The sequence below is a fragment of the Phodopus roborovskii genome, unplaced genomic scaffold (assembly GCF_943737965.1).
Source record: "Phodopus roborovskii unplaced genomic scaffold, PHOROB, whole genome shotgun sequence".
Classification (NCBI taxonomy): domain Eukaryota; kingdom Metazoa; phylum Chordata; class Mammalia; order Rodentia; family Cricetidae; genus Phodopus; species Phodopus roborovskii.
Window position 1 is genome coordinate 18,467,509 of NW_026126418.1, and position 11,406 is coordinate 18,478,914.

Here is an 11,406-nt window from a genome sequence, read left to right on the forward strand (position 1 = left end):
GAGTTCATATGTGTCTCTGTCTTCTTGTTCCCAGAAACCATTTCTTTCTTTCTTCCTTCCTTTCTTCCTTCCTTCCCTCCCTCCCTCCCTCCCTCCCTCCCTCCCTTCTTTCTTTCTTTCTTTCTTTCTTTCTTCCTTCCTGTCTGTCTGTCTGTCTTTCTTTTTTCCTTTGTTTCTTTAAAATTACCTATCATCTCTGGCTCTTACTCCTTTTCCTTTCATCGTTGGCAAAGATCTCTGAGCATTAGGGTGAGATATGAATGCCTCTTTTAAAGCTGAACAGTCTGTAGTATTTTGTTACCTCAACATTATGAGTGTGGGTCTCTGTATTAATTTCCATCTGCTATAAGGAAAAATTTCTCTCATGAGAGTTACGAGATTCTCTGATACAGAGGATTAATGACCTTGACTTTCTTAGTTGTGATCAAAAATTATAAATAAGTAAATCAATAAGTGAAAGAAACAATATAAAAGTTAAAAGTTTAAGGAGGTAAAATAGGTTTTTAGTATTCAGATATCAAGAAAAATGTTAAGGAATATTAATAGTTTTCAATAAGTGTGTTTCTAAATACTTTAGAAATTAATTATTATTTTTGTTTTTAAAGAGTAGAGAGATTTCTCAGGCTTTTGTAATATGAGTGGTATATTAGCTGTGAAATTCTTGAGATTGTATTCTGTCAGAAAGGTAAAAAGTAAACATTTTTATGTTGGTATGTTTAAGACATCAGCTGTTTTATCTACATAATGATATCACTCATTTTTATATTAACTTTTCAGAGTAGTTTTTAGTATTTATGTACAATCAATATATATTTGTAGCTAGAGAGAAATTCACTACTAGTGCTTGTTATCAACTGAAAACTAGCTAATATAACCCCTGCAGTCATGCATGATTGATAATGGAAATGATCACACTGAAGAAGCCTTGGTGACCATGAAGGAGTTTAATGATTTTCTTATATGAAAACATATTGCCTGATCTTGTATCTGAACATCAAACTTGTGCAGTGAGATACATCTACCACAACACCAAATTATGAAGAGCAGTAAGAATGTAAGACATTGTAGATACTTGTATGAATAGTACCTTGAAGAATCACAGAAGAGTGAACACTGGCATTACATGTTAATGACAGTATTGGTCATGGAGGGATTGGATGATATGCAGATTAGACAATATGACAGAGGATAGGTAAACTTCTTAAGGGTAGAAGAGCAAATAAAGTCTTTTCAAGTTGAGTGCAATTGAAAGAACTAGGGTATTAGAGTTTAAATAAAATGGAGACACAGGCTAGGGACCTCCTATATGATGTGCAAACTAGCATAACAAAATCCTGGGTTATATTTATTTTATGAAGTCATTTCAATAAATTCAGAATTTTAAAGTTCTAAACATTCATTTATTTAAACATTATTACATTTTTGTTTCTTGTTTGTTCTAATCATGGATTTGGATACTGATATTCTGGTGTCTTGTGGCAACATTTATTTGTCACATTGTAATTTATTGATTATTATTTTTGAACTATGAAATTAAAAACAGCAGAACAAGTAGACATCACATGCTATGATATTCTCTATCCTGTTTCCTATAGTATTTATAAGTACATAAAGTTTTGAGCCCATGTAGCGAATGGATTTTACACTTGTAATGCTTTTTATGGGGAAAAAATTAGTGAACAAAATAAATGTTTTACTAACATAACAAATCTATATATTTAAACTTTTCTGTCAATTCTAAGCTACTAATTGGGCAAATTACACTGTGATAAGTGTCCATGCCCCCAAGTTCACCTTTGCATAGCCTATATAGAGTAACAGCACATTGTTGTTCATACTGTTCAACTAGTGTAACTTTTTCTTTTACTAAATAATTAATGCTTTTGAAATGAAGATTTTCAAATGAAAAAAAATTTCTATAGAACATGAGATGAGAATTGCCCATACATACATATGTTTAGAGAGAGAAAAATGTGATTTTGTAAATGAATATAATTTTTATAGTATTTTCTATGATTCATATCATGATTAATAAATATTTTTAATCCTTCTGTGCCCTTTGCTTACAGCTAACTCTATTGGATATTATTTTCTTTCGAATATGGAAAGTACCAATAACATCACTGAATTTATACTGCTAGGACTTTCCCAGAGCAAGAAAATTAAAATTCTATGTTTTCTGCTGTTCTTGTTTTGCTACACAGCTATTTTGGGAGGAAACATGTTCATAATGATTTCTATCACACTCAGCCGGCTAAATGAACAACCCATGTATTTCTTCCTAAATTGCCTTGCTTTGTCAGACCTATGCTATACATCCACAGTGACTCCCAAGCTTCTTACTGGCCTTCTCACGAAAACAAACAAGATTTCTTATACCAGCTGCATGGCTCAGCTTTTTACCATGCACTTCTTTGGGGGAATTGAGATCCTAATCCTCACAGTGATGGCATATGACCGCTATGTGGCCATCTGCAAGCCCCTGCACTACACCATCACCATGAGCAGGGGGAGGTGCCATGCCATGGTGGCTGCCTGCTGTGCTGGTGCTTTTATACATTCTTTTCTCCAGAGCTTCCTTGTTGCCAGCCTTCCTTTCTGTGGCCCCAGTGAGATAGATCACTATTTTTGTGACGTGTATCCTTTGCTGTCACTTGCCTGCACTAATACATACAGAGTGGGACTTTTGGTGGTTGCAAATTCAGGCATGATGGGACTATTGACCTTCATGGTCTTGATGTGGTCTTACTCTTTCATACTATACACCATCAGAGCTTACCCTGCAGAGAGCCGTGGGAAAGCTCTTTCAACATGTAGTTCCCATGTCACTGTTGTCATTTTGTTTTTTGTGCCTGTACTTTTCATATATATTAGACCAGCTGTCTCTTATCCAGAAGATAAAGTGTTTGCTCTTTTCTACACCATCATAGCTCCAATGTTCAACCCTCTGATCTACACGCTGAGAAACATGGAGATGAAGAATGCCCTGAAGAAAGTTTGGTGTCATAAAGTATTTTTTATTAAAAAGAGGATCATAATATTCACTACTAAATCAGAACATGAGAAAGCTAAAGCATTCTGTCTTTCTAAATCTTGAACCATTTGAACATAGGAGATTCCACATTTAATCAACAATAGTAAATAATGTTAAGTTCCATGGGTGGATTACTAACACATTTAATATTAATATGTATTCCCTGTGACTCTGTTATTAATATATTGTAAAATATCAGATTCAGCAGTACATGTCATAGTTCTAACTTCTGTGTCATATTTCCTGGGGCACAATGTGACTTTCAGTCCCTGAGAGACCAATGCCCTGACTCAGGCAATGAATCATTCATGCCACTTTGTGTTTTTCTGTATGGCAACCACAACTGTATTGATCCTGTCAATTGCCCTTATATTCTCTTTATATAAATGTATAAAAAGTCTGATAGCCTTCAATAAAATTGACACAGACCCAAGCCTGATTTCATTCATCATAGCCATATCAGGTAAGCAGGGACGCTTACACCAAACCAGGCAACAGAAGAATTTCTCTGTGTGGGAAGGCAAGGAAGTATGGACCTGACCTTTCTAGACCCCCACTCTATGAATGATGAAATAAAAGCCATCATTTTGCAAAACCAGGACCCGGGCTCCAGTTTAGGATCTTCAGAATGAGCCACTTACTACTTTCCATATTCCATGTCAGGTCCTGTTTACCCAAGTTAAATCTTACTCAATGGAAATGTACTGCAGGGTGACCACAGTCTCAGGAAAGCTTCACAGACCCTGATTTGAGCTGGAATTCCAGACTGGCAATACAGGTTTTGATCCTCCATAGGAGCAGGCTAGTTCTCAAAGCAAAGATTTCTAAACCACATACTCCACTCAGCTGGCCTATGCTTTAAGCCTTTATTTTCACTGGTGTCTTCCAGAACCAAGACAAAACCTGCAAAAATTCCTGTTTCCTTCCTACCACACTACACCAAATGCACCTACTGATCAAAAGTTTGAGACCTCTGCAATCAGACATGAAATCTGTGCTCACTCCCATGAGCATCAAAGCCAGATTCCAAACCCATTAAAATTTATTGCTACTTAAAGGACTTATATTGAAATGTGGAGACTACTTCAATTTGAATTTGTACATTATTTATGAATTTAGAAATACATATGTATGTCAACGTACATATACATATATTACCAGAATTGATGAAAGGTAGAGACACTGAATTTAAAAGAGATCAGGAAGGAGTAGGTGAGAAGGTTTGGAGGAAGGAAAGAAAAGGGAGAAATGGTGTAATTATAATCTCAAAAAATGATAAAAAAGAAATATCTAACCTATTATTTAAGCACCTTCTCTAGTGGCAAACCAACTTTATTCTCGTTTCTGTGCTTCTTAGATGGATCTTTATTTGGCATGAAGCAGGCTTTAATGATTTTTCAGTTTGTGTCAGTAGGACAAAGTTGGAGATTCAGACTCTCAGCTGACAGACTCTAAGCCCTTGCATGAAACACCTCAGAGTAGAAAATATTATATATGGACAATTTTTTTCAATTTCTCTTTTGCTCTATTTGAACCTGTGTTTTTTGGCTTCCTTCCCTTCTTTCCCTTATTGAAAAATTTTTCAAGCAATATATTTTAGTCAAGTTTTTCTCTCTCCCAATTTCACCCAAATCTGCATCTTTCTCACTCAGCTTTATGTCCTTTTCTCTCTCTCTTTCTCTCTCATATATATGTATACATAATAAACATGTATTAATAAAATACACACATATATTAAAAACACAAAACCAAACTATCAATACATGATGTATTATATAAAAAAATAAAAACCCAAATACCACAAAACAATCAAAACAAAACAAGATAACACAAAATAATCATCACTACTAACAACAAAACAACAACAGAGAATGTTGCCAAAATGAAGTAAAATGTCTACAAAAATTCCATTGAATTCCTTATGTGTTGGCCAACTATTGCTAGATTGGGGTCTACATTGGAGTGTGGTTGAGATACACAAGGAGATTTCATTGGAGAAAATTGATTTTTTTTTTGCCAATGGGTTTTCTGTTGCAAATAGCTGCTTGGTTAGGGATGGTATCCTATATCCACTCCCCCCTTTTAGTGCTTGGATCCCCATCTGACTTGAACTTGTGAGGGCTCTGTGAATGCTGATACAGTTTCTGTGAGTTCATATATACTTCAGTCCTGTTGTGTCTGGAGGACAGTTTCCTAGGAGTCATCCACCCTCTCTGGCTCTGAGAATCTGTATACCTCCTTGGCATAGCTCCTTGAATTCCCAGAGAGGAGTTTAATGCAGACATTCTATTAGGACTTATGCTCCAAAGTCTTACACAGTCTACTCATCACCCAGTGGCAGATCTCTTTATTAATTCCCATCTGCATCAAGAAGAAGCTTCTCTAATACTGGTCAAACAATCCTCTGCTCTATGAATATTGCAATATGTCTTTCGGGGTCATTTTACTGCTATCTTCCATTAGCAGAATAGTAGATTTTCCCATGGGGCCACCATGACTTATCCAGTATCAGGTTCTTGGTGATTTTCTTACATGATTTCCATCTTGGTGATATTTTTTAAACTGATTTATTTAATGAAATATATTATTATTATATTATTATTATTATTACTGTTTCCATTCACCCAATACCTTTGAGAGCCTCCCCACCTCCCTAATCACCCACATCGATACCCTTTCTCTCATCAGAAAATAAAGAGGCATCTAAATTTTAAAAAATATAATAAGATAAAAACAAAAAATATTTAGAATAGGACAAAAACAAAGAGAAAAGTGGGCTCCCCACAAAATAAATACACGTACACACACATATACACACACACACATACACACACACCAACACACACACACACCATACCACACAAGATACACATACAGGTGACAATGATGATTTTCCTTAAATAGCATGCAGAGTATCTTCTGTATCATGAATGCTAGTCAGTAGGTATGAAGTTTCAATGTGGCACTCATATTACTTCTCTGAGTTTGATGATATAAGTAAATGACTTTACAAATAAGGTTTTACCATCAGGTTATGGAAGGTAATCTCTAATCTTGCTAATCACCTGTGCTGTTTGGAGGATTACATGGGACCCTTTGGCCAGTGCCTTATTAAAAATGAAATACACTACTGGTACCAGATGTTTTATATAGTATATGTTGTACACTATGTATACTATAATGAAGTATATGATGCTTCAATTGAGATGTTGTCTATCCTACTACATGGTGATTCCATTTAGATTATTTTTAAATATGCATCTAATTTATAAAGCTTTTTATAGTAGTAGGTTTCAATATGGCTTCTCACAAATGATCTTCAGAATGAGTTGTCCAATCACATATTCCTACTTTCCTCTTATGCTGTCTTCCCCTTCCTACTTAATCTTCCTATTCCAGTATCTGTCCTTTCACTGCTTTCTATTCCCCCCCCCTTAATGAGGTTCTCCTCACACACACCACAGTCTTTTACTAGGTACCTAGCTCCTATGACTTTTCAAATTTGTTGTAGAATAAATATTGAACCTCAAAAGTGCTCAGGAACTGCTTAGTTTCCTGTTCAGGGATTGATTGGCTTTGTGTTTCTGTTGGTCAGGAGCAGAGTTGGCTCTGGTTTCTGGGCCAAATTGTATTTCTTTCATTGGCCTTTTTATTGTGTTTCTTTTATTGGCCTTTTTTCTTTTTAACCTTTCTGCATCTATTTTGGGGGTCAGAGAATATTTCTATCACTGGCTCTGGTTCTAGAGCTAAAGCATACTTCCTGGCCCTGGTTTCAGAGTCAGGGTGTCTTTCTTATAGTCTGGGTTTAGGGCTAACAGTGTTTCTTTCACTGGCTCAGGTTTCAGATCCTGAGTGTGTTTCTTTCACCATCTCTGGGTTCAAAGCCAGTGTGGGTCTCTTTGGCTGGCCTCTTTACCCTACACCCCCCCCAGATTTTTTTTTAAATAAGCAGCTGGAGTGGTTGGAAAAGGGGTAACATTTTCATTAGACTACTTCCTGCTGAATTGGACATCAAGATTCTTGCGACATTCTTGATTTCATCCTCAGGATGTAACTGGGTGGGAAGATTCTGTGCTTCAACCCGTATGACCTCTGAAATAATAGCATAGCATGCCTTATGAATTTCTTCATACAGGAAGGAAAAAAGCTTCCTTCTTTGTCTCATGTATAAGAGCTCTAAAATAGTTAGTGCTCTCTCTCCTTTTCAATAACATACAGAGTAGGAGCAAGTTAGATATGGAAGACATAGGGCTAGAGCCTGGAGGAGGGCCTGTGAAAGCTTACAAAATGGCTTGCTAACTGAGTCAGATAAAGTTCCTGTGAGAGGCCAAGGGCTACTTTATATGAGGGACAGGCAAGGAGGAAGAAATTTGGAATCCAAAATATAGAAAGCCTGCCTTTCATAGGATATCTTCCTTTGTAGAAGGGACTTTGAGTGACTGGATTAAGTGTTTCCTATCTAGGAATATGAGTTGGAATAATGGCTAATGCCTGATAAGTAAATTGTGGGGTAGGCATCTGGCCATCCTTACTAGCTTTTTGGGTTCAGTTGCTTGAAATAACTTTTTCATTTTTTTTATCACCCTTTTTGGTGGGCTGTGTTTCTTGGATACAGCAGTAAAATGGACTCTGTTTTCTAATTCAATCTGTGTTCTTTCATTCTTTCCTTTTTCCTTCCTTTCTCTCTCTTCTTACACTATTACTTAAAACATTTTTTAAATTTAAATGTATTATGAACATATTCTTTATGTCTCCCAAGTCCTTCCAGATCCTTTCACAAGCTACCCATCCAACTTGAAGTTCTCATTCAAAGCAAACAAACAAACTAAAAACTAATACAACAAACCTGTATAACTAAGTTTACAAAAACTAAATCTACATCCAAAAGTAGAAAAAACACAACAAAAGACAGTCAAATTGTAACTAAATGAAGGTACAATAAACAAACAACAATAACAACAACTACACTAAAACCTGTGAGGTTTGAAAAATGTTGATCTATTTCTTGACATAAAGTTGACACTGGTGTGCTTGATATACTCAATGTCATTCTGTTGGAGAATATGGATTTTTCTTCTCTTGGTAGCAATAAAAGAGAGCTCATGTGTTAACATTTATACTAGTGGCTAGATTTTCATTCATTCATTCATTCATCTTAATATAACAAAAGCATATAATAAGATAAAAACAAAAATTATTACATGGCAGTCAGACATGACAAATCAGTAACCATAATATATACACAGAGGATCTGATGCAGACCTATGAAGGTCCTGTGTACACTTCCCAGTGTTTGTGAGTTCATCTGGTATTTCTCCATGTTGATTTGGAGGGTCTTGTTTTCTGGTGTCCTTTATCCCGTCTTGCTCTTAAATTCATTCAGGTTCCTCTTCTATGGGCTTCCCTGAGCTCCAAAGGAAAGATTTGGTGGAAGCATCCCATTGTCAGGTATATGTTCCAATATCTCTCATTCTTTTTGTAATGTCTGACTGTCAGCTATCAGTTTCTGTATTTGTTCCCATCTGCTGAGGAGGAGCTTTCTCTGAAGTAGGCAATGATCTATGAATATAGCAGAATATCAATCACTTGGGATCATTTATTAGTTCATTTCCCCCCTTTTTGAGACCAATATCAGTTTCTTTTATCTTTGATTCCTGTGCTGTCTAGTCTCAGGTTTTAGTTCACTAGAGTGGTATCAAGTATAGGTTCCATCTCATGGAGTGGATCTTAAGTCAAATCAACTATTTGTTGGTAACTTCCATAAGCTTTGTGTCTTCATTGCCACATCATATCTTACAGGAAATACCCATTGTTGATAAAGGTTTTGTGGCTAGCTTGGTGTTTAGTTTTCTACTTTGGTAGCATAACTTACTGTATCAAAGACACTGCAATGTAGGGGTGAAGGCTCTTATGTAGTCATTGGCTAAAAATCACTGCTCATGAGATTTGTGGGAGTTGTCTTCATCAATGGAATTTTTCTGTCAGGTTGTGGAAAGTAACCTATATACACTCTTTACAACAGCCTGGGTTGTTTGGGAATTCCTGTGGGGTTCCTTTAGCCAACAACTTGACTAGATATATCCCAATACTAGCAGTTCTATTTGTTGATACAAGATGGCCATTTGAGACTTTGTCTCCCCTATTATTTGGTAATTTCATTTAGTTTGCCTTCACATATATATGTATATATTTTAGGAAGTTTCTACTGTATTAAGTTTCCATACTACCATTCAACCCTCCTTAATTTTATTTTTCTCTCTAAATTCTTTCCCACAATCACCCCCCTCTCCCCTACTTGATCTTCCATCCCAGCACCCTTTCTATCCATATCTATTTCTTTTATTCCCCCTTTCTAATGAGATATAGCTGTTCCCTCTAGTCCTTTACTCTAAACCTACCCTAGGTTCTTCTATGGATTATAGCTTGGTTGCAATTGACTTAACATCTAATATATATTAAGAGGGAATACTTACCAAATTGTCTTCAAATTCTGTAATACCTCACTGAAAATATTTTTTTTCTAGTTTTATCCACTTCCTCGAAAATTTCATGAACTATTTTTTGTTTGTTTGGTTGTAATTTTAGGGGTGAGTAATACTCCATTGTGTAAATTTACCTTATATTCTTTATCATTTCATATCTGTTCAGGGACATAGGGGCTGTTTCCACCTCTTTGCTATTATGCATAGAGCAGCAAAGAATACACGGTTCTCTCTGTAGAATGATAGCACATCCTTTGGACATAAGGTCAATATGTTAGTACTCCATTTTTAAAGTAGATAAATTCTCAGCTTCTGGAGGAACAACCATATGGATTTCCATGACAACTTTAAGAATTTTTACTCCCACCAGTACTGTTTAATGTTCACTTTTACAATACATCCTTTCCATCATGAGTTATTAATGTGCCATGTTTTTAAATGGTAAATAAACTATTTTTATTTTTAACTTCTTTTCAAATTTATTTTTTCATTTTATATATTGACTTCAGTTTCTTCTCTTTCCATTTCTTCAACCCTCTCATCCACTCTACCCTCTCTTCCTACACCCAATCAAATCAAATCCTCCTCTACTTCTTTCTGTTCAGAAAAGGGTATTGTACCTTGGATAGCAACATAACATGGCATATTATGGTTTGGTAGGATTAAGCACCTCCTCAAGGCAAACCAACACATTATGAATAGTAGAATCCCAAAAATCAATAAATGTATTAGAAAGAGACCCTTCTCCTCCTGTTAGTAGTCCACAGAAGAAAAAGCTACACAACTATTACATACATGCTGAGTACTAGATCAGTCCTATGCAAGCTCTCTGGTTGTCAGTTTAGTCTCTGTAAGCCCCTATGTGATCAGGATAATTGATTCTGTGGGTTTTGTGTGGTGTCCTTGACCCTTCTGGATCCCATAGTCCTCTCTCTTTCTCCTCCTTCTCCTCCTCCTCCTTCTCTTCCTCCTCCTGCTCTTCATTCTCCTCCTCATCTTCTTCTTCTTCATCATCTAGATTCCCCAAATTCTGCCTAAGTTTGACTGTGGGTCAACTATTTACTCATAGTACAGCAGATTTACTCATAGTATCCGGAACCTAGAAACAACCTAGATGTTCCTCAACTGAAGAAAGGATAAAGAAAAAGTTAGTACCTTTACACAATGTAATATTACTCGGCTATTTCAAAAATGCAACATAAAATATGCTGGCAAAGAATGTAGTAATCACCCTGAGATAGGTAAACCATACCTAGAAAGACAAATATGGTATGTACTCACTTATAAGAGGATATTAGCTGTTAAGTAATTAATAATTATGCTACAATCCACAGACCTAGAGAGGTTAAATATCAAGTAGTATTCTAGAGAGACACTTAGATCTCACTGGGAAGGGGAAATATATTTGGTGGGTAGACTGAGGTAGAGTAGGGATGAGAATAACATTTTCAGTTGTGCGGGGAAGGATGATGGACTACCACAGGGAGAGAAGACTGTAATTGGAGGGCATCTTGAGGTGGAAATAGAATACTAGAAACTCCCTGGAGTTGATGATGGTAACCCCATCAAAGACTCCCAATAGTGCAAGAAATGGAACCTGAAACAGTCATCTCTTGTAATCACACAAGGCTTCCAGTATTGGGACCAGGAGAGCAACCCAACCACAAAATCTTAGACCTAAAACCTGTCCTGCCTGCAAGATATGATAAGTCAGTAGTGGTACAGACTTTGTGAGAGAGGCCAACTAATAACCTGTCTAATTCCAGGCTTATAACCCAAGAGAAAGACCACCCCTGGCACTGCCTAGATGGCAACTTCTCAGCAATTTATTTCTCTCTAGCAAGGTTTCTGAGGATATCAACTTGACTTGCAGGGAATTGGGGCCATTTT

At 36.3% G+C, this 11,406-nt stretch overlaps 1 protein-coding gene across 1 annotated transcript; it reads left to right on the forward strand.

Annotated features, from left to right (window-relative positions):
* Positions 1-2,101: 2,101 nt before the first annotated feature.
* LOC127221832 (olfactory receptor 4P4) lies at positions 2,102-3,097 on the forward strand. Its single transcript, XM_051183819.1, has one exon. The coding sequence runs from the start codon at positions 2,102-2,104 to the stop codon at positions 3,095-3,097; it is 996 nt and encodes a 331-aa protein (XP_051039776.1).
* Positions 3,098-11,406: the final 8,309 nt, after the last annotated feature.

Bases quoted from the DNA above. Each gene is read 5' to 3' on its own strand.
- LOC127221832 (XM_051183819.1), top strand. From the start codon at position 2,102: ATGGAAAGTACCAATAACATCACTGAATTTATACTGCTAGGACTTTCC.